We start from the raw sequence: 23,622 nt of genomic DNA on the forward strand, positions 1-23,622 counted from the left end.
AGAGTCATGAGACACACATATTCGCATATTATTTTTCAGAATAAAATAACTCGGTAAATTTATTTTTCATATTTAGCTATTCTGATATAGATACCAGTTTTTATGGTTCAAATTTAAAAAGTTAGAAAATATTGTTAACTTGACAATAATAAATACTCTAATTTATGATTACAACTCATTCTAATACTAATGCCCAGCCCTCCACGTCATTCTCGGTGACACCGGTAATGTCAAGAGTTGAATCCCTTTGCTCGACGTGTTCATTATCCAGGTCTGACATCCAAACCCACATATGGGCCTAGTTTGTAATGGACAATATTTCCGTCATTTTTTGAGATTTCCATTTCAACAATGAGCCCATAAGGAATTGGGCTATCAGACCTGCAAATAAGTGCACGTCGCCTTTGCTCCAACCCGACGTGTACATATGCAGGACTGACATCCGAACCCAATTATGGGGCTAGTTTAGTTAGTAAGCTTTAAAACAAAAAGAATAAATAAGGAAATAAAATAAATAAATAAATAAAATTCCCTTTATTCATCCTAAAAGAGAAATTTGTCTTTAGTATTTAGTCAAAGAGGCGTCGGCCGCAGTGCAAAGCCGCGAACTGAGCGAGGGCGAGGTGACTTGCTCAAGGCCACATAGCGCAGAGGTATTTGAACTCGGTACCTTTCGGGTAGGAAGCGAAGACCGCATCGCTGAGCCAAGCTGTCAAATCTAAAAGAAAAAAAATTAAGGGGAGGGGGGGGGGGGGAGTGAGTGAGAGCGTGTGTGTGTGTGTGTGTGTGTGTGTGTGTTAGAGAGAGAGAGAGGGGGGGGGGGGGGGGAGAGAGAATAAGAAATATAAAAAAATAATATGAAAATAAATATTATTTAAAGCTCTTTGAGGAAGGAAATAGATTGAGTTTGGCATATTTAATTGCTTTTTTTAAATCTATTTTTTTTTGTTTTTTTTTTTTTTTTGGACGTGTTTTGTGTTGTTGGGTGGGGGTGTGTGTGTGTGGGGGGGGGGGGTGGTTTTGTTGTTGTTATTTGTTTTGATTTTTAAATATGCAATTCAAATATAAACATTTATATGTCTTATAGCGCCTGATCGGCACCGACGTGACTGTAACATATACACAGCAGGCGCTATAAGACATATAAATGTTTATATTTGAATTACATATTCAAAAAAAAAAAAAAGAAAATAACAACAACACCCCCCCCCCTCCTCCCCCAACAAAACAAAACACATAAAAAACAAACAGATTTTTCTAAAAGCAATTAAATATGCCCAACTCAATCTATTTCCTTCCTCAAACAGCTTTAAATTATATTTATTTTCCTATTAATTTTTTTTTTAATTTCTTATTCTCTCTCCCCCCCCTCTCTCTCTCTCTCTCTCTCTCTCTCTCTCTCTCTCTCTCTCTCTCTCTCTCCCACCCTCTCTCTAACACATGCACACACGCGCGCGCGCGCTCTCTCACTCACTCGCCCCCCCCCCCTTTTTTTTTTTTTTTTAAAAGTTTTGACAGCTTGGTTTAATAGTATCACCACAAGCCGAGCGATATTTAAGTTCTATATTCCGTTAAACAACACATTCTAGGTATTGTTCATAGGTTCAGGTTTGAAGTCGGGTATATCAGAAATTCTTACATGTAGCCCTACTTAGACAGCGGTCAGACATAACATCGTAACGGTGTCACGCCGAGCGTAACCATCGTTAACATATAGCCTGACACTGGAACCCTCCAGGACTGGCAGTTTGACGTCATTTTTTTTTAGGTTTGTGTAGCGTCTAGTGAGTTCAAGGAAACAAGTTATTTCATTGGTTGAACTATTGAATACAACTCACGATTTGTTTTCTTTTGTGGCAAAAGACTGGCATTTTGACGTCATTTTTTGGTCAGTGTCAGGCTTACGATGGCTACGCGCCGAGACGGTTACGGAGGTGAGAGCGGGGGAGAAGTGAAGGGAAGGTGGGGGTAAAATTAGCAGGAGCGTTTCCGGCTTTTTGCATTGTGGAGTGCGTGATTATTCACGATACATCTGAAACACATCGAACTTAATCATAGCGCGAAGAATCAAATTTAAGTTTTACCAGCTGAATTTAACTTGTTTAAATTAAGTAATAATCTTGTAACTTTCAAAACAAAAAACAACAACAAAACAAAACAAAAACAAAAACAAAAATAAAAAAAAACAAAAAAAAAAAACAGAATGGTCTTTGCCCAATCTGCCCACTATCACCAGCCGCCACTGATTCCGAAACAGAAAGAATGAGCTTAGCATTGAAAATTTCCCGTCTTTTATGGGGACACAGACTTATTCCCTTGTCCTTGCATAAAAAAAGTATTAGAATTGTTACATGAAACACACTTAGGAATAGTCAGGATGAAAGCCCTGGCAAGAAGTTGGGTATGATGGCCAAGGATTGGTGAAGAAATAGAGATGTTAGTTCAATTATGTCAAATGTGTCAGGCTTATCAAAAAACACATACTAAAGCTCCTCTTCATCCCATGGAGTGACTTACAGAACCATGAGAAAGACTATTTTTGGATTTCGCGGGGCATTCCAAGAGGATATACGTTAAAATTTTACCAAACATTACAACCAGAACCACTATTTTGTGCTTGAGACAGATATTTTTCTAATTTTGGCCTCCCTAAAATAATTATGACTGATAATGGTGCCTAAATGGTACAGCAGAGCGGGTAGTGCAAACTAGGGTAGTGCAAACTTTTCAAAATGCTTTAAAGAAAATTATTTCAGGATCCCTTGAACAAAGAGACTTTAGATTTTTAATTCGCTACCGCGATATCCCTCATTTAGTAACCCATCTGTCATCATCTGAGCTTCTGCTAGGGTGAAAATTTCCCACACATTTAGATTTATTATATCCTTATGCGATTGAAAAAGTAAATAAAAGTCAAGAAAACCGAAAGACATATCATGATAAGAATGCCCAGAAAAGGGAAATTAAAGACAATGGTAATGTCTTAGTTAGAGACTATACCAGTAATAATAGAAATTGGGGGCAAACTGGACCATTGTCTTTTAGAGTAGAGACAACAAATCAACTGTTTCGTGTAAATGAGAAAGCTTGTCTTGATAATTCGATAGCACTAACATCACAACCACAAAAAGACACAGAGAAAACCGGCAATATGGCCAATCGAATTCAATGTCAATGATAGGGAGAGAAAGAAGTGTGCATACTAATAATGAAAACATAAGCAAGGGAGAACACACAATTCCCATAGAAAACGAAAAACGACCTCTTACTACTTCCGAATTAGATGTAACTAGTTAACACACACACACACACACACACACACACTCACACACAACACACACACATATATATATATATATATATATATATATATATATTATATATATATATGCTTACACACATGCGCGCGCTATCATTCGATTCGATCAATGATGACAAAAACAAACAAAACAACAACAACAAAAAAGACAACATAAAACAAAAAAAGGTATCAGAATATAAACCTATTTTGCGATATCCAATGTTGCTGCTTCTTTGCGAATATTTTCGACTAACGAAAAGACAAAGATGTTTCTGATGAGAAGACAAAGATGTTTCTGAAAGTCGTTGCTGTACTTTAGTATTAATTTAATCTGTTTTCTCCTCTTAATTTTGATAGAGCCAAACGTGAAAATAATTCCTTTCAGGTAGCTGGTTGAAAATATTATAATCACTTACAATTTTAATGCTGTTTTTCTCTCTCTGCTTAGAGACGGGTAGTTGTTGTAAAAGGATATCTAGAAATGAGAGAGGAATTTTGTTGTTGTTGTTTTTTTGTTGTTACCATAATTTGCATTGTTGATTGCGGTCACATGAGTTAATATCCTAAATAAACGGGTCGTAGATCCATAGGTCTCGTCGGGGAACTTATTTCTCGGGAAAATAATGGTCAAAATGTCAGCTAAAGCATTTAAGTGATGGCTTGCAATGCCAAATAATTCTTCTGCTGGTCAATATCAACACAGACACACACTTGTTCGAATTTGGAAACGACTGTATCTTCCTTTTTCAAACGATTATCCGGAAGTACTCGCGCCTCGTTGAAGGCATCTGTCTTATCTCTCTAAGCTAACACACGTATGGCTGAGAAACTACAAACTGAAAAGGAAAACAAAAATTAAGCTATACAAGGGCCTTATTAAATGAGTACTTTTTTTTAAACATCCGTGGAATATGGACACTAACAATAAGTGAAGAAGATAAACTAGATGCCTTCCATCGGAAACAGCTCAGGAGAATTCTAAATATCCAATACCCAATCAAAATAAGTTGACAAATTGCTGTACACAAAATGCGAAGAAACACCGCTATCGATTCAAAATTTGGAAACAAGATGGAGACAATTTGGACATATTTTAAGGAGAGATGGGAATATTCCAGCAAAAGGGCAATGACGTTTTTCTTTATACCAAGCGGACAAAACAAACACACAAAGGCAGACCCACAACAAGCATATATTATATCTATGTACTAAGATAAATAATGACCCCAAGCGCCTCGATGACACACAAAACTGAAATGTGAAAATGATTTAGAATACCTGAGATCCATCGCAGCAGACCGTCATCAATGGAAAGAACTTCACTAGTCTGATGTCACGTTGCCCAGCAACGGCGAGCAGCCTGGTTCTAAACAAAGAAAATGGGTACTTTTTATTCTTCATGCTGGCTATAACTTTTCATATGTCATGTGATCAGAATGTATAAAAGTCAAAACATGATCATATTTATAATGTTTTTCTCCTCTGGATACACTTTTATGCTCGTCGGAGAAGTATTTCATAAGGGCGTCCGCCATTGTTCCGATAGTTTAGAGCTAGTTACTAAGTTACCATGCGTCATTACGAGGGAAGTGACGTCATTACTATTGAAGCGTATTAAGAGACGCTGCCAATGCGTCCCAGTCCGAAGATTAGGAGGCGATCGGCAATAAGTTTAAAAAGCGAGAAAGAACTCACCTACAAAATAACCATCTCACTCATCTGCGTGAAGAAGGTGATCATGTTGTAATTTCATACTTGGCACAACGCCTGGAACAGTCTGGAATTTTATGGTCAACTTCGAATTGCAAAATACAATTTTCACTTCGCTTGTGCGGCTATGTGGTCTAGTGGTATTACACTCGCTTTCGGATCGGAAGGTCCTGGGTTCGAGCCTCGCGCTCGGCGCATAGTTGAGTCCTTGGAAAAGGCTCTTTACTCACATTATCTCATCGTACTCAGGTGTAAATTGAGTACCTGGCCGTTAACAGTATTGTCTTTGTCCGAAAAATTGTAATATCGCCTAGCATGCGGTCATGTCCCGTCCCACATGTTAAATGTTGTTGTTGACCAGGGACCCCTTGTAAAGCGCTTTGAGCACATTTAGTGGATATTGCGCTATATAAAGCTCAAATTTTTAAAAAAGATATATATTTTTTTGGTGTGAATTAGTCCTTTAACGTAGAAGAAAGTTTCATTGAAGCTAAGTACTCCAATGAGACAATGAACTGAACACTGAGTTGGGTGACCACAGATTATGCCCTTCAACATAGATCAACACAGACAATATTAAAAGATATGCAAAGAACAGCCCATACTTCTACAAAGAAGGGATAAGATATACCTAAAGCAACCTCGAAAATTTCTTCAAAGTGTTTTTATTTTGTGTACACGTGCCATCGCAAGCGTGAGCCAATTTAGCGGAACCAACAGGTATTTTTTTGTTTGTTTGTTGTTTTTTTTTTTTTTGCACCTTTTCTTAGCTGACGGGGATTATTATTTTATTTTTGTTTTGTTTTTGTTTTTTTGTTTTTTGTTTTAGTAACGCGGACGGACGAATTTCTTTTCGTGTTTGGTGGTTGAGAACCGATGGGCTAGATCCGACGTGTAGCCTACATTCTGCGTATTCTCAAAAAGTAGCTAAATTGAGCAATAAGATATTATTTAAGACCACTGTCCCTTTGCACGGGATCCTAGCCACTCTAATAGAAAATATTGAAAATGTACAAAATAACCCAGAAAGATAGGTTGGACAATGAGCTGCGTGTTCAAATGACTTATTTTTGTTCATCCGCGGAAAAAGAAGAATCTACGCGAAAAACTTAGGATAACGTGGGTGCCTGGGCCTCTGTAAATGAATATGCGTGTGTGTTTTGTGCGTGTTTTATATATATATATATATATTATATATATATATATATATATATATATATATATATATATATATTGATTCCCAACACACACATATATATATATATATATATATATATATATATATATATATATATTATATTGTGTGTGTGTGTGTGTGCGTGTGTTAGAGTGTGTGTATGTGTGCGTGTGCGTAAGTGCTTATGTAACTGTGCGTGTGTGTGTGTGTGTGTGAGAGAGAGAGAGAGAGAGAGAGAGAGAGAGAGAGAGGGGGGGGGGGGGGGGAAAGAAAAATCCTAATCACATCTATTACTGAGATAACTCTAATTCAAATTTTTTGCCTGATACAAATTTTGAAAGGGATCTTGGTGTTGTGTATGACCCACATTTGAACTTCGATGTGCATATCAATGATTGTACAACAAAAGCTAATCGCATGTTGGGAATCAAATACGGTACAGGAGTTTTACTTCTTGGATAATAGCATGTTTCTTTCGTTATTTAAAGCTATTATAATTATAAGACCTGTTCTTGAGTACGGGAACAATGTTTGGAGCCCAATATATCTAAGGCAGTCAATAGGTCTTGAAAATATTCAAAGACGAGCAACAAAATGCTTCCCGGGCTTGAGAACATGTCATATGACGAACGTTTAGCATTCCTCGATCTACCTAGTCTCACATACAAAAGAATTAGGGGAGACTTAATTCAGCTCTACAGGATAATAGATAATATAAATAATATAAATCCAACCATTTTGTTTACATTTTCCAAGATTACGTATACCAGAGGTGACAAATATAAAATATATATTCCAATATTTCAGACCAAAATAAGACAGAACTCATTTATTATACGTATAGTGAAAACATGGAATTGTCTGTTTTAACACAAAACGATTATTTTCTTGATACTGAGATGGAAATGATGAATTCTTTTCCAGGGTCAATCAGCTGTCGTCCGACTGCCGATTATAGTGTAGGAGGTGCGGTTTTTTGTTGGTTCCAAAAGGTGATGAGAGTAGTCAGTCCCATAGCGGCATTGCATTAGTCCCCTGATGTGCGCGTTTTATTGAAAAGGCAGTATTGGTCAGGCTTTTGACAAAAGGCAGTATATATATATATATATATATATATATATATATATATATATATATATATATATATATATATATAGGATAATACATATCTATTTTTAATTATGCTCTTTTTATTTCTAAATATAAGAGGTTCATGGCGCCAACCCATCCTATAGAGCCCCGCCACTGGAAGTTGAGAAGGTATGTGAAAATTTATTGATGTCTTCAATATTTTAACTTTATGGTGTATCTATTATTTATTGATACAGATTGAATAGTTGAGGGCGATGTGTATAAATATGCAGGTCTGACATTCGAACCCGATTATGGGCCTAGTTTAAAACAGTGCTATAATGAACAATATTTTGAGTCATTTTTTTTTTAGATTTCCACATAGATATAGAAGCCTTTATGTTTATGGATTTCCATTACAACAACGAGCCCATAATGAATAGGGTTATCAGACCTTCAAATAAATGCACGTCGGTTGAGGGCATTCTGAAAAAAAGAAAGCATCTTGAATTCGGCTTTGTTGTGCGTCAGGCTTTGATCTTTTATTGCTGTCGAAAAATTAAATTAGACTGAAACATGGTGCTAAAATAAGTTGCAGGAGTTTGATTTTATATTATTTCAAATTGAATTGAAATTGAATTCAGAAACTGACCAAGCAGTGATGGACAGTAAAAAGGTCTTATCTTGGCATTAGGGCCCGATTCCAGCTGATGGGACAGGTTTATTGACCATGTGACCACAGTTTCCATGACGTCATCAGTCTTGACGTTAGCGGAAAGGGGTCGTGCTAGGCAACCACGGAGGCCATTCATTTATGTACCAACACAAGGAGATAATAATCATAGGATTTGTGTTGTTTTCCATTTAATATCTTCCTTTATTGACTCTGATGTACCTTTCATCTACAGTAAGTTGAATTATGTAGTGGAAACAAGCCAAATATATGTGAGGCTCGTGGTACAATAATTATTTTTCGAAGTATGGAATTATGGCAACTAAGGTAAAGCCCTTGCCCGTGCAACAGCAGCGAAGACTGTTTGGAAACAATATGTATAACGCCATGGAAGGCAGTCATTCGCATCATCTACCGCCCCTATCGAGCCAAACAGTAGGGGGAGGAAATAGTGGACATGGTGTGAAGGTTCAACAATTGTTTGAAGAGCATAATAAACATCACACGGCTCCCGACAAACGAGAAATTATTCAAAATGGCGGCGCCGAGGATCAATCTCAAACACCCCAAGCAGCTACTCGACCAACTTCTAGCGCTGGAAGTGCTGGAAGTAAAGGATCTGGGGTTCGGAGAGGAAACAGACTGAGTCCAGAATTAGCAATGAAGCAGTACATGCATAAATTGAGCTCGTACGAACATCATGAAATCTTCAGTTATCCGGATGTTTATTTCGTTGGTCAAAATGCAAAGAAGAAACAAGGGGTTATTGGGGGCTCAAATAACAATGGTTACGATGATGAAAATGGATCTTACATGCATGTACCGCATGACCATATATCTTATCGTTTTGAGGTGTTAAAAGTTATTGGGAAAGGTAGTTTTGGTCAAGTGGTCAAAGCATATGATCATAAAAATCAAATTCATGTTGCATTGAAAATGGTGAGGAACGAGAAGAGATTTCACAGACAGGCTCAAGAAGAAATTCGTATTCTAGAACACTTGAAGAAACAAGACAAAGACAATAATATGAACATTGTGCATATGTATGAAAACTTTTCATTCCGAAACCACATCTGTATTACTTTTGAATTGCTTAGCATGAACTTGTATGAACTCATCAAAAAGAACAAATTCCAAGGTTTCAGTTTGCAGTTGGTTCGAAAATTTGCACATTCAATCTTGCAGTGCCTCGATGCTCTCTTCAAAAATCGAATAATTCATTGTGATCTCAAACCAGAGAACATTTTGCTCAAGCAACAAGGTAGAAGTGGAATCAAAGTGATTGACTTTGGCTCCAGTTGCTATGAGCATCAACGAATTTACACTTATATTCAGTCACGTTTTTACAGAGCTCCTGAGGTAATTGTTGGGGCAAAATATGGCTTGCCAATTGACATGTGGAGTTTAGGTTGTATTTTGGCTGAACTTTTAACAGGCTACCCTTTGTTTCCAGGGGAAGATGAAGGGGATCAGCTGGCATGTATCATCGAACTTCTTGGCATGCCTCCACAAAAGCTTCTTGATCAAGCAAAACGTGCACGTAACTTTATCTCATCAAAAGGATATCCTCGGTATTGCACTGTTAATACTTTACCTGATGGAAGCACAGTATTACAAGGGGGTCGATCTCGTAGAGGGAAAACTCGAGGTCCACCTGGAAATAAAGATCTGGTTACAGCTCTTAAAGGTTGTGACGATCCAATGTTTCTGGATTTCATGAGAAGGGCTTTAGATTGGGATCCACAACAACGTTTAACTCCAACCCAAGCTCTACGACACCCTTGGTTGAGACGTAGACTACCCAGACCGCCACAATACAATAGTGAAGCAAAATCAGACTCTGCTTTAAGAAGAAATTCATCAGGGAATCGTAGCAGTGGCATGCCAAAACTGACCAATGGAACAATCACAACAGCAAGTGGTAAAACTCGTCAACTAGCGATACAAGATGATCTCGCCTCAGGATTGAATACACGTACCAAACTTCCTCAGATTGGATCCACAATGTAATTCCCTTTGACTGTGTCAGTAATAACTACAAGGTATATCCATTATGATCAATTTGTATCAAAGACAGGTTTTCCATCTGACCTAAAATTGCTGTTACTGTTCTATTTTTTAACAACAATCATATTTAGACCCAAAATATTACTCGCTATGTTTTTATAGCTTGACCAAGATCTTCATTTTTAAGAGTGTATAAAAATTATCAAGTGAATAGTGTATTTTATATTTTCTGTGTGACGTGTACATTTTTATTATGGTATTGATTAATTGTTTCTTGACACTATTATTTGGATTTTTAAAAAGGGGACAATTTGTTTGATAGTGATCATTCATTAGTTTTACTTTAATTCAGATAAGCGCCAAACTACTTCATTTGTTTTATTTGATAATTATTATTTAAGTTTTATCCCAAGTTTTGACAATAAGAATTTTAAAGTAATATACATATAGGATGTAAATCAAAAGTGCATATTTTATGATTATAACGGTGAGGCTATACTGTGACATGAATTAAAATGATAAAAAATCTCATTATTAACGCTTTCCTCCATTTTATTGAGTTATTTGTGTTATAATTCATTTTTATGTCGAATACTATACCCAAATCAGTTGTGAAATTTCGCTGGTCTCGCAATTTATAAAGTATTTCTGTATTTTTAGTTATTTGTACAGAATGTTAGAAGCTTATTGTTATTTTTGCATTGAATTGGTTTAACATAGAAGAAAGGAAAGTTTTTTTTTGTTTTTTTTTTCAAGGGATTCTCTGTGACATATATATCATATTTAATTGTATTGACGAACAGTGTGTCGTTAGCAAAGTTTTGAAATTGAAGAAGATTGCAACTTTTAAAAAATACATTAATTTATCCGGTGTTGTGAACTTTAAACAACAGTTTGCCCCCCAATTGCCATCTATATGAGTTCTTTCAGAATCTCAGTGTTTAATAGGCAGTCAATTATCCTAATTTTCTAATTGTGGAGTTTTTTATTTTTAAAAAAAATGTAACCCTGCTCAAGCTTACTAATATTTTATAAGCTGTATGCAAAATTTGAATACAAATTTGATGGCCTTTGGTGAGATGTTTAGAACACTTTTAAAGCAATAGTCTTATTCTCATTTACTTAAGCTTTAAATCATGTGTGTTATAAATTAAAAGATATTAAGAATGTGATTATATTTTTATCACTCAGATTTAAATCAAAATAATCAACACATCCCATACATATATTCCTGATTCTACCTGTTATCATTCCATTGCCCTCTATTTTGTATTGTGTTGATTTTGGCCATTTCTCTTGCATTACATTAGACATGTGTACAGTTTCTTGTGTTTTGATCAATCTTTGTTTTCAATCTTGTTTTTTGTAAACGTTAAATCTTTTGTGATTCGTTTGATAAGATTTTTTAGTTTAGTCATTTTTTCCCTTTTGTTAATACATTAAGGTTATATTATTTTATTCTTTTATAAACTTTTTGATCTCTAAACATACTATAAGCTGAAGCTGATTTGTTGGTTTGAGATATGTTTATTTCAGTAAATCCGCTTTTTGTTTTAGTTTTGTCCTTACTATAATTCTTATCTAACTACTCTTTAATATGTCGACGTGCAATAATGTGCAAAAAATTGCCATTTGTCAGTATTTTATTGGTCGATCCTAATCTCTGATCACTTTCCCTTTTCTTGTGAGGCACTGAAAAGATCAAACAGATCTATTTTTAAAAAAATGATTTTATTAATATTAGGCAACTTTCACTTGATATCTGATTTTTATTCTTTCCCCCTTGCTATCTGGTCTTCTTATCAATGCAACAACTCATTGAGTTATGATAGCCAACTACTGAGCAGTGATATTTCATTCACACTCTTCATTTTTATTACATTTTTACCCCCGCAAACGGAATATATATAATTACAGATAGCATTCTCCAACTGATGAGATTTTAAAGATACAATTTTCAAGACATTCGCGGACACTGTAATTAAAATTGTATTCTGTAAAACTGAATAAAACATAAGTATACTTTAATCTCCTCAGTAGGATCATATCTTAACGCTACAAAATTTTTATACACTACAATGAGGTTTAATAGTTGTTCACTTGACTCTTACCCAGCTTGCTTTACTTTTACTTTTTCTTAGTTACAGTTTGCCTTCCTAAATTAAATTTACTTTATGAAATATGATATAATTTTTAATATACTTTAGTTAGGAGTGGCAAAAGCAATGAAGAATTCCATTGACTATTGATTCCAATTTCAATATATTCCCTGCCTATTTTAAATTATTAATTATACTGCCTATTTCCACAATTACATTGTATGGTTTTTTTTTTGGGTTTTTTAAAAATTGGTATTGGTATTATGGTTGACTTAGTTAAAGGACTTTTTTTTTTTTTTATGGACAATGCAATTATCAAAAATAGTTCGTTTCCTAGGACAACAGTAATAATTATGGGCAACTAAATGTCTCTCAATTTTTTTTTTGTTTTTGCTGTAAAGTGACCCAACTTATTTATTGATCAATTGGGAAGTATGTACGATCCAATGTTTTGCAACATTTGCGTGATGATTTTTATCTCTGTTAATGATAAGATTGAGATGTACAGTTTTGTATATTGCTGAATCGAAATCCCTATGACAATGAATTGAACAAAATATTACGTTATATCATTGTTTTTAGTTAATTGCATAACATTTCTATTAATATGTATATAGACATGTACCTTTCGCACTTTTGAAACATACACATTATCTCAGTTTCCCACCTTTTGATGATTGTTATTGGCCATTTGGGGGGAATCAGGTGTTTCTAGTGTATGATAACTCATAAAACTAACAACCAAGTAATAACAATAACTTAGTGTGTCATTCTATCATTACTTGGTTAACTCATATAGATGAGTTGTAGAGATATTGTAAAGAAGGAAGAATCTTTCCTTTGTTTGCTGGACCAAATTTTGTAAACATCAAAGAAATTTTAAATTGTTTGCTGCAGCATGAAATGCATGGTCATGTGGATTATTGTGGAATTCATATTAAACAAATTTCCTGAAGAAAATTAATTTGAACCCGATGGTGGTTGAACCAGATGTCCTCAAATTTATTTTCTTCCATCGGATGGGTTATTTATGTTATATTTCTTAGAAATTTTTAGGGGCAAGATGTTAACTAAAATTACCACATATTATATGTCCAAACACTCTTGAATCACTTTCCATTAAATAACCATTTTCTGTCTGTCTCTTTTTCCACCCGACTGCCCTATTTTCGTGTTGCATTCCAGCTACATAGTTCCAATGCTTGATTATTGAAACCTTTCCTATCACATGCAATAAAGATGTCGCATTCCTCACTGTCTTAATCATCATTATCATCGAACCTGCTTTGCATCGGTCACTTCACATTCATTATGGTGCATTGTGTTTTTACAGGTAATATTTCAATGACAAAGACAATCTATTTTTAAACATTTAATGTTACATGAAGCTGAAAACAAAATGGAGAAAAAGTTACATGGCTTATATAATGCTTTGTGTCATATTAACACCTCCAGCTCTGATAATGATAATGTTGAATTGTACTTGTTTTATCACCGTTGCAATGAAACAAACAAAAGAAGAAAAAAATGGAAAGAAAGCAAGAAAATGGAGATCGCTTTATACCATATATTAAATACTAAATATTTCATTATGACTCAGAACTGAGGCAGTGCATGATCTAAAATTTTAAGGTGTAAGGTAACTTTTTTTTTCTTCTCTCTGTGATACATGGGCAGCCAGTAATTATGTAGCATGATGAAATACTCGACATTTATCAATTTAAATGCATTTTTCTCAGAATTGGCTGAAGTCTCCTGAAATTTGTGCTACTATTAGTACTATTTCTTTAGTTGCTTGTCTAGTAGAGCAAACTTTAACCCGTCCTATCATCATGTCACTCCGATGTATTATATGAAAGTTGAATGTTTACTCTAGTGAAATCATACTGGCTCTCTAGTGATGCTTTTATTTTTATTCTTGTTGTTACCATCCAGTATTGATACAATATCTAATTGGAACTTGCAGGAAGAGGGTTATATTTTAATTTGAAAAGATTTCAATCTCTATTTTGATATCTTAAATTTTTATTTTTCCCATTCTTTGATAAAGTTTCATATTTTTATCAGAAATCAGCTTAAGACAAACGTAGAGGCCAGCCACAGACATAGATAAAATGATAGAAAACATATGATAAAATTTAGTTTTTTATAATGGCCAAATTTCAGTTTTTCCTCATGTGAAGGTCAGTAAACCAATAAACTTGCAGTAATGCACTCTGAAAACAAAGTCATGAAATACCAAAAAATTACTCAAGAGCTTCTTACTACGTCCCAGCTCATTATTATTATTATTTTTAAAATTATTATTTTACTCTAGACTATTTGGTGTTTGTAAAAATGAAAGACGGTTACTGTTATTTGTTGCCATGATGTATAATTTTGAAATTCATTCTAGTCTTTACCTTTCTACCTTTTCTTAGGAAGATAAAATTTGCTCTCGACTCTGAATCTTTTCTTGTCCTATAGGTTAGTTTTATAGATTTTAGTTCTTAAATCTAAAGAACTGAATTAATCTAAAATATTACCTTTTTGAATTTAACACCGATAAATAGCTTGGAGAGTCATAACCTTCTCCATTCATTCATCTTTTTTTCTCATCCCATCTTTATTAAAATAAATATTAGAGTAGAATCATTTGCTTTCGTTAGATAATTGTAACAAACCCCTGTCCTTTCTTACTAAAAAGGGTAGGGGAGTTTTCATCTATTATCATACATCTTTGTGTGCAGTTTTTTTTTTAGCTCTTGAACAATTCATTTCAATATTGATTTTTCCCTTTTGTATTTCCTCTTCCTCTTCTTTTTTTTTTCACCCCTTTCTTCCCCATCTTCTTCTAATTAATTCTATATTTTCCTCTTGCCTCAAAAGAAAATATAGACATGCCGTCCATTTACCTACTTCCTTCTTGAAGCAATGTTGTGATAGCCTTTCCTGGAATGGCCTCCCTTTATCGTTATGAAAAATACATGGGTATTCATACGATTACCCACCATTAATACAACCGTTGCAGCACTGCATGTATTTGTCAAACACGAACAAAGTCATATAGCCGTACCCTTAGAAAACACAAAATCCAGCTGGAGATCCTTAAGTTGATTTCAGAAATTCCATTTCAATGCAGGTTGTTCGACATATGCATGCAGCTCTGTGCTAATTACTGTAATTGTAATGTTTTTTTTAAAGATATATTTTGTATTGGATTTATATAAGGTATGCTTTTGCTCAGATTCACAGTTATTGCTTATAGAAAGCTAGAGATATTAATTAAATGAGCATTGGTTAATGAATCTGGGCCTTTGAATACCCACACAGGAATAATGTATAGAAAATGTTGTTATTCCTTGATTGTTGTAAGTACCTTTGTATGTTTTAAACATTTGTATATAGATATAAAATGATATATATACACGTGTATGTTATTATTACTATTATTATTATTATTATTATTATTATTATTATTATTATTATTATTATTATTATTATTATTATTATTATTATTATTATTATTATTTATTATTAATAATAATAATGATATTATTATTATTATTATTATTATTATTATTATTATTATTATTATTATTATTATTATTATTATTATTATTATTATTATTATGTGTTTTACAGTATGTGTGACACGATATTCCTAATTATAAACAAGCACTGTATCCACGTCTATGTGTAACGTGTACCAACATTATTGTTCGACATACTCATTAATTAGTCCGCATTTTATTTTTATTTTTTGTTATTGTTGTGGCAACTCCTAACATACTCATTAGTCGAATGAATGACTACTGGTTTTATACTAGTACTAGTACATGGCATTGTGTTAAGTGACCTATTTATGTAACATGTATTTCCCTAATTAGACACCTTAAATAGTATTGTATCAAATAGGGTTAAATGACAATAAATATATTTTTACAAAGAGAGAGAGAGAGAGAGAAGAAATTTAAAAAATAAAATGAATTAAAAGAAAATAAAGAGATACAAGTTACTTATTGATAGATTAAGGCCAAGGAATAATTCTTATTATCTCTATTTGCTGTCGCTTTCATATACACACATACATCTGTGAATTTTTAGTGAATTTATATTTCTTGATTTATCACTCTTAGTACCTCATGGTCACATAAGAATTTATTGCAGTGACACACAAATAACATTAACATTAATTATGAAATTGATATGTGTGTTTTATTGTCTCGTGACCTTAATCAGCGATTCTTTCGTTTTTGGTAATGGTTAAAAACTGCCAGGTGTAATGGTTAGGTTTCTGTTGTATGTGACATGTTTATGTTATTGACACCGAGTTCTTTTATGTAGAAAAGCGTCTGAATATTTTAACTGACCTACAGGCAGCTTGTGGTGAATTTTCTTGTCAAAAAGCTCCCCTTTCTGATCCAATAACAACATCTGTCACCAGGTCATTCATGAGATAAGACCAATGGACTTAAAAAGTCAGCTGTTTCGATTTTAAATTAAATAATTAAAAAAAAAAACAACATAAATATATGTAGATGAGTTTTGTTGGGTTTAAATTATGATGGGTGTTTTCTTTTTGTTTCTTTTTTTTTTTTAGTTTGATGGGTTGATACAATGTGTGCTCTGTCCTTTGAAATAAAAATTACTCCATATTTTTAACAGGATTTCTTATTTTTTACTTTGATAATATTCCACGTTTTTTTTTTTTTAACAGAGAAAAGAAACGAACAAAAGTTGATATAGCAGCTTCAAAGAGCAAACATACCAAACTCAGAACGTTTTTTGGCTTATAACCCTTCTTCGGTCAATAACAAAAAGAATAAAAAAACAGTAATACATCAACTTAAAACGACATTTCAAGATCATACTTGCCAACAAGATCAAGAAGTGCCGAAACTTTTCTACCGTCTGTCTGGATTTTAAGTGGTGTATTGATGTTTTAATTGTTTTTGTGATTGACTGAAGAAGAGTTTTCTGGGTGGGGATCCTGACCTCCCATAGCGGGCAGGGAGGTACATACTGTGTCTTCTATCCCCTTATATCTTATCCAACAAGCTTTCTGTCTTTGTCTTGGAATGAGATTACTTGGTTTTTTCCGGGCCCTCGTCGGAGTCCTGGCTGAGGGGGAAACAGTCAAATGCATAGTTATTGTTTTGGGAGATGATATTTTTTTCCTTGTAAATCATCTCTCTGTTATGTATTATTATATTGGTCATTTTTAATGTATAATGTAAGCATTTGAGTGTATTCCTCTTTGTTGGATTTTGTGCTTGTGTACGGATGAGACATAGGTGATCTCAAACTAAGTACATTGGTGGTATGCTCTTGGAATCTACATCTGATCCCTATTTGTTCCCATTCCCCTTTGTCTTACTTTCTCTTGGGTGCTTAAATTGTAATTCTAGAACTTTTTACTATCCCATTTTCTTCCTTTTTACTGGCGCTGATATAACCTAAATGTGTTGCAAGCGCCGTAAAACCCTTAAAAACAAAAACAAAACAACGAAGAAGAGTTTTGAGCCTGAAATGTTCTAACTTTGGTATTTTGTTATTTTTTGAAACTGTTATATATATATATATATATTATTTTTTTTCATTACTTTTTATAGTCCACAGCTTCAAGCAGCTCAGTATCACATCATTGACACAGTTTTTTTAATCATAAAAGGGCAAGCAATCAAATTCATATGGCAGATTTTCTAGAACTATTAAAATTAAACTGATTATTTTAACTATCGTCTAATTGTGTATTTTATAAGTTTTAAAACAATTCCATTTGAGAATTTGTTTTGAATGTTTTTTGTTTTTGTATTTTAATTTTGTTTAATTTTTGAAAATTTATTATTGAAGAAAATTAATTTCTTTAGATTACGAAATGCATTTGACAAACTTAACCAAATGTTTCAACCATCTGTAAGTTTGTCTCATAAGCCTAATTAATAATGAATCGCCAGTGTTTTTTATTTTTTATTTTATTTTATTTTTTTTTAATCTTTATTTGTCAGTTGGTTTCATAACATAATGACTACAATTTGTTACCATGCGTATAGTTAATGATAAAAATAATATTTTTACACCCTATTCTCTTTTTTTTATTTTTTTATTTTTTGTTTTTGCTTATCATATACTTCTTTGTTGTGTCTACTATCTCCTTACATCTTTGCTTTCTGTCTTTAAATAACAATAATGTATAGCACTTGTATAGCGCATAACCATGACTAGGCCATGCTCTGTGCGCTTCACAGTTGCAAGAATGGCAATCTATAATATCATTAACACACACACCACACAAACAAACAGACAGACACATTTTCAGTTATTACTCAAAAGAAGATAAAATAAAAAACATCTATATCATATAAATGTGAAACATTGATAGAGACTTAAAAATATGTTTTTATTTTTAAAAAAAAATGTCTTGGAATGGTATTGCTTGGTTTTGTCCTGGATCCTTAGCTGAGAGGGAAACAATCAAATGTTTAGTTTTAATTTCGGGAGGTGATTTGATTTTCCTTGTAAATCATCTATCTTTTATGTTTTAATAGATATGTTTTCTGTTTTGGATACATTCTGTAAATATTTGAGTGTTTTCCTCTCAGTGGGGTCATGGGCTTGTGTCTGAATGAGACGTTGAGGTGATCCCAAACTAAGTACACTTATTATAGTGCGCCCTTGGAATTTACATCTATTCCCCATTTGAGCCAGTTCCCCAAGTATTATTTTTTCTTAGGTACATTTACTTGTAATTCTAGGTTTTCTTTTTTACTACTGTCGCATTTCTTCCCCTTTTAAAACCTACAGAACTGTAGCACTGATCTGTTTTTAATATTTGTTTTATTGTTACTGGGAGTTGGAGCAATTCATTGAGAATAAATTCGTCTACTTCACGCATTGATTGCCAGGAGCTGTACTGTATATCAAATGGTATATTGTTATAATAATCATAATTAAGCTGATTAGTCAGGCAAGAGCCAGGCTCAACTGCTGCTTACCTTCTAATCAGATTAATGAGTTGAGTGTAGCGGTAATTGTGCTCTCCTTATCTCCCTTCTTTATTCAAACCCACCGTTCCCTCTTTTTCCTGTTTATTTTTATTTGTTTATTCATTTATTTATTTATTCATTTATTTATTTTATTTTTTTTAGGGGGGGGGTTCTCTTTTTCCCCCAAGTATACTACTATACATAATAGGGCCTGCATTGTGATCGTGTTCTAGTTTTGCAGTTGTTTTTGTACATTCCAAGTTTTGAAGAGAACGTTATGTATAAATAAGTATTATTTAAGTTTTATGTAACTTATGCTATTTTCTTATGTCATGGTTGTATAGTAAGAGTGCAATAAGTTATACGTGTCCCCTTGTCTTTTGTGTAATCTAAATGTTTGTTTAGGGTGTCGTGACAGCATAATTCAATTAATTAAATAAAGTTAAGCTAAAGTTTTGCGTTCATATTGTGACCATAATCGAAATATCATGAATATTTTTACTAGCATTAAATACATTATAATCCAATTATGATTATTATGTTAACACCTAGTCCAATTTTTGTTTTGTTTTGTTCTTATTCGTTAAAAAAAAATCAGCTAGTGGTTGGTAGTATTTCAAGTCTGGTATCAAAGTAAAATATAAATATCAGTTTCATCAAACAAAATTATTGTCTTTCGGCACCGCGAGGGCTAGATGTCACAAATTATTTATTGTATGACTTTTTTAAAATGCATAAATGTTACGGTGATTGTAATTTGACCTGGTCACTGGGCCGTGATATACAAACTTCTTTTTTTTTTTAATTTTTTTTTACTTCCTGCCATGATATATAAAAAAAGATTATCTTATCGTTCCTTATTGTTGTCAATTATTCATAATCAGTCACATACAGCGTGCGCAGAGACACTAAATGGCGCTTTAATATCATGTTGTCAACCTCTGTAACCCTTCTGTTGAAGTTGATTCTTTAAACTTGTTTATTTTAAATAAACGAATTAATTGTTATTCCTCAGGGTAAAAGCCAAAAGAAAGAACATTATTATTTTTAAGTCCAAACATAACAAATATAACAAAGTTAATTTAGGATACATTGAAGTATAATTGGCGAATCAATAGTTTTCCGAAACATGCATTTATTGTATATTAGTGCGTAGGTTAAAATTGTTGAAAAGTGTCAGCTAAACCCCAATACACCAGCAACCTCTCGCTTAGCTTATCGCCACTTTAGTCACGGGCCCATATTGTATAAAAATTCACTATTACATATAAGTGTAAGGCCACACACTCGTTATATCGCCAACTTTGACAAGGTCACAATGAATCAACAAGGTTTTACTGTATTAAAAAAAAACACAAAACAACATTTTTGTATTAGTCTTCACACCATACATGATCCAACGTCAGGGTAGTAAAATGTCGTAGGGTCACAAAAAGGAGAATTAGTTATTGATTTAGTAATTTTCAATTTCAACTATTAGTCTTGTCTTTACATTAGTTGATCCGTTCTATAAATATTAGACCCTTATATTATTATTACAGTCGATGCTGTCGAATTAATTATTATTATTTTTATTTCTTTTTTGAAAATTGATAACCACTGCAGTAGTATCGTATTGCTCCTCTTAGTATCAAACCTGATCCTCCTTCGACAGTTCGATATTTAGATTTCATAATTTGGCGCACTTTAACTTTTGTGGTAATGACCATTTCCGGTATTTTGTATGACAATTGTTTTTATATTCATTAGATAATAAAACACTAATTCTACTCCTGTATACTACTAGTTCCTAGTACTGTCACTTGTTTTAGTCTAACGATCACACACTCAAGCAGGAGCACATTTTATATTTTGTATTTCATATGTACCAGTTGTAAATACAATATATTTTTTTTTCAAAACGTAGAAGTGGAAATGCTACAAAATATATAACATGATTTGGCGAGATGTATGTTGGACATGAATTAAACAAAAAAACAATAAAAGTGTTTGAAAATTTTGGCCTTGGATTGTGTTTTTATTTTTTAACTTTTCTTTCTCATTTTTTAAAAAGCAAACAAACAAAATTTAAAAAGATAGATAAAATGAATAAAACAAACAAACAAGAAAGAAAGGCATTCTTTTCCAATGTCTTGGCTTGGATCCTTTTTGCTGCGGAGGACAGTTGGAACCGGGCGGGGTTCCTGGCCTCCCTCGCCCTCAGTGGGCAAGGTGGCACTTACTGATACTGTCTTCTATCCCCTTATATCTGTTTTCCAATTTGCTTTCTGTCTGTGTCTTGGAATGAGATTACTTGGTTTTGTCAGGGCCTGTGTCCTTGGCTGGGAGGGAACAGTCAAATGCATAGTTTTTGTTTTGGGAGATGGTATTTTTGCCCTTGTAAGTCAACTCTCTGTCATGCATTGTAAGATTTGTTATCATGAAAGTATAATGTAAGCATTCGAGTGTATTCCTCTTGGATATTGTGCTAGTGTCCAGATGAGACAGGTGATCTCAAACTTGGCTAAGTACAATTATGGTATTGGTATGCTCTTGGAATCTATATCTGATCCATATTTTGTTCCCAGTTCCCCCTTTTATTACCTTTTCCCGGGGTGGGATTCCTGACCTCCCATAGTGGTCAGATAGGTACATACTGTGTATTCTATCCCCCTATGTCTGTATTAACAAGATATGAAGTGAGTAGAAAAGTGCCAGAAGACAATAGAGAATAAAAATTTTTTTCGCGGCGGTGGTGGGGTTTGAACCTGCGACCTTATTGGTACGACAACTCCGCCTGGCAGGTGAGAGCGTGGCTCTACCGTGTGAGCTATCCACGAACACAATAATATTCGTTTCAAACCCAAAGTCATTTCTAGATCCCTCTCTCACCCACTTCTTGAGATCGCCGATTCGTTCACCACCATCGCGAAGTAATTTTGACCAGCAGTTAAGCTTAATAGCCAATATTCTCATCACAAACATATAACATAGAAACGATTGAGACATTGAGTATGCTCCGGTGTATGGGGTGAATTTTTAATTCAGAAAAGTGAGTGGAGCAGGCACTAATGTTGGTAACAACAAGATATGAAGTGAGTAGAAAAGTGCCAGAAGACAATAGAGAATAAAAAATTTTCGCGGCGGTGGTGGGGTTTGAACCTGCGACCTTATTGGTACGACAACTCCGCCTGGCAGGTGAGAGCGTGGCTCTACCGTGTGAGCTATCCACGAACACAAAAATATTCGTTTCAAACCCAAAGTCATTTCTAGATCCCTCTCTCACCACTTCTTGAGACCGCCGATTCGTTCACCACCATCGCGAAGTAATTTTGACCAGCAGTTAAGCTTAATAGCCAATATTCTCATCACAAACATATAACATAGAAACGATTGAGACATTGAGTATGCTCCGGTGTATGGGGTGAATTTTTAATTCAGAAAAGTGAGTGGAGCAGGCACTAATGTTGGTAACAACAAGATATGAAGTGAGTAGAAAAGTGCCAGAAGACAATAGAGAATAAAAATTTTTTATTCTCTATTGTCTTCTGGCACTTTTCTACTCACTTCATATCTTGTTGTTACCAACATTAGTGCCTGCTCCACTCACTTTTCTGAATAAAAAATTCACCCATACACCGGAGCATACTCAATGTCTCAATCGTTTCTATGTTATATGTTTGTGATGAGAATATTGGCTATTAAGCTTAACTGCTGGTCAAAATTACTTCGCGATGGTGGTGAACGAGTCGGCGATCTCAAGAAGTGGGTGAGAGAGGGATCTAGAATTGACTTTGGGTTTGAAACGAATATTTTTGTGTTCGTGGATAGCTCACACGGTAGAGCCACGCTCTCACCTGCCAGGCGGAGTTGTCGTACCAATAAGGTCGCAGGTTCAAACCCCACCACCGCCGCGAAAAATTTTTTTATTCTCTATTGTCTTCTGGCACTTTTCTACTCACTTCATATCTTGTTGTTACCAACATTAGTGCCTGCTCCACTCACTTTTCTGAATTAAAAATTCACCCCATACACCGGAGCATACTCAATGTCTCAATCGTTTCTATGTTATATGTTTGTGATGAGAATATTGGCTATTAAGCTTAACTGCTGGTCAAAATTACTTCGCGATGGTGGTGAACGAATCGGCGATCTCAAGAAGTGGGTGAGAGATGGATCTAGAAATGACTTTGGGTTTGAAACGAATATTTTTGTGTTCGTGGATAGCTCACACGGTAGAGCCACGCTCTCACCTGCCAGGCGGAGTTGTCGTACCAATAAGGTCGCAGGTTCAAACCCCACCACCGCCGCGAAAAAAATTTTTATTCTCTATTGTCTTCTGGCACTTTTCTACTCACTTCATATCTTGTTGTTACCAACATTAGTGCCTGCTCCACTCACTTTTCTGTATGTCTGTATTCCAACATTCTTTCTGTATTTGTCTTGGAATGAGATTACTTGGTTTTGTCCTGTCACTGGCCACTTACCCTACCTGGGAGGAAAACAGTCAAATGTATAGTTATTTTTGGGAGATGATATTTCTTTCCCTTGTAAATCATCTGTTATACACTGTGTTATATTTTATTTACATATTATATATGCTTTGTTAACATTTGAGTGTATTCCTCTTTGTGGGG

At 34.2% G+C, this 23,622-nt stretch overlaps 1 protein-coding gene across 1 annotated transcript; it reads left to right on the forward strand.

Moving 5' to 3' along the window:
* Window positions 1–8,014: 8,014 nt before the first annotated feature.
* On the forward strand, window positions 8,015–14,153 carry LOC144974435 (dual specificity tyrosine-phosphorylation-regulated kinase 2-like). Its single transcript, XM_078917302.1, has one exon. It carries the CDS (start codon window positions 8,248–8,250, stop codon window positions 9,940–9,942), a length of 1,695 nt encoding a protein of 564 aa, XP_078773428.1. The 5' UTR covers window positions 8,015–8,247; the 3' UTR covers window positions 9,943–14,153.
* Window positions 14,154–23,622: the final 9,469 nt, after the last annotated feature.

This window comes from Berghia stephanieae, chromosome 6 (assembly GCF_034508935.2).
Source record: "Berghia stephanieae isolate SIO BIC M18660-M18661 chromosome 6, UCSD_Bste_1.3, whole genome shotgun sequence".
Classification (NCBI taxonomy): domain Eukaryota; kingdom Metazoa; phylum Mollusca; class Gastropoda; order Nudibranchia; family Aeolidiidae; genus Berghia; species Berghia stephanieae.

Excerpts from the sequence above, each read along its gene's own strand:
- LOC144974435 (XM_078917302.1), top strand. The coding sequence starts at position 8,248 with ATGGCAACTAAGGTAAAGCCCTTGCCCGTGCAACAGCAGCGAAGACTG.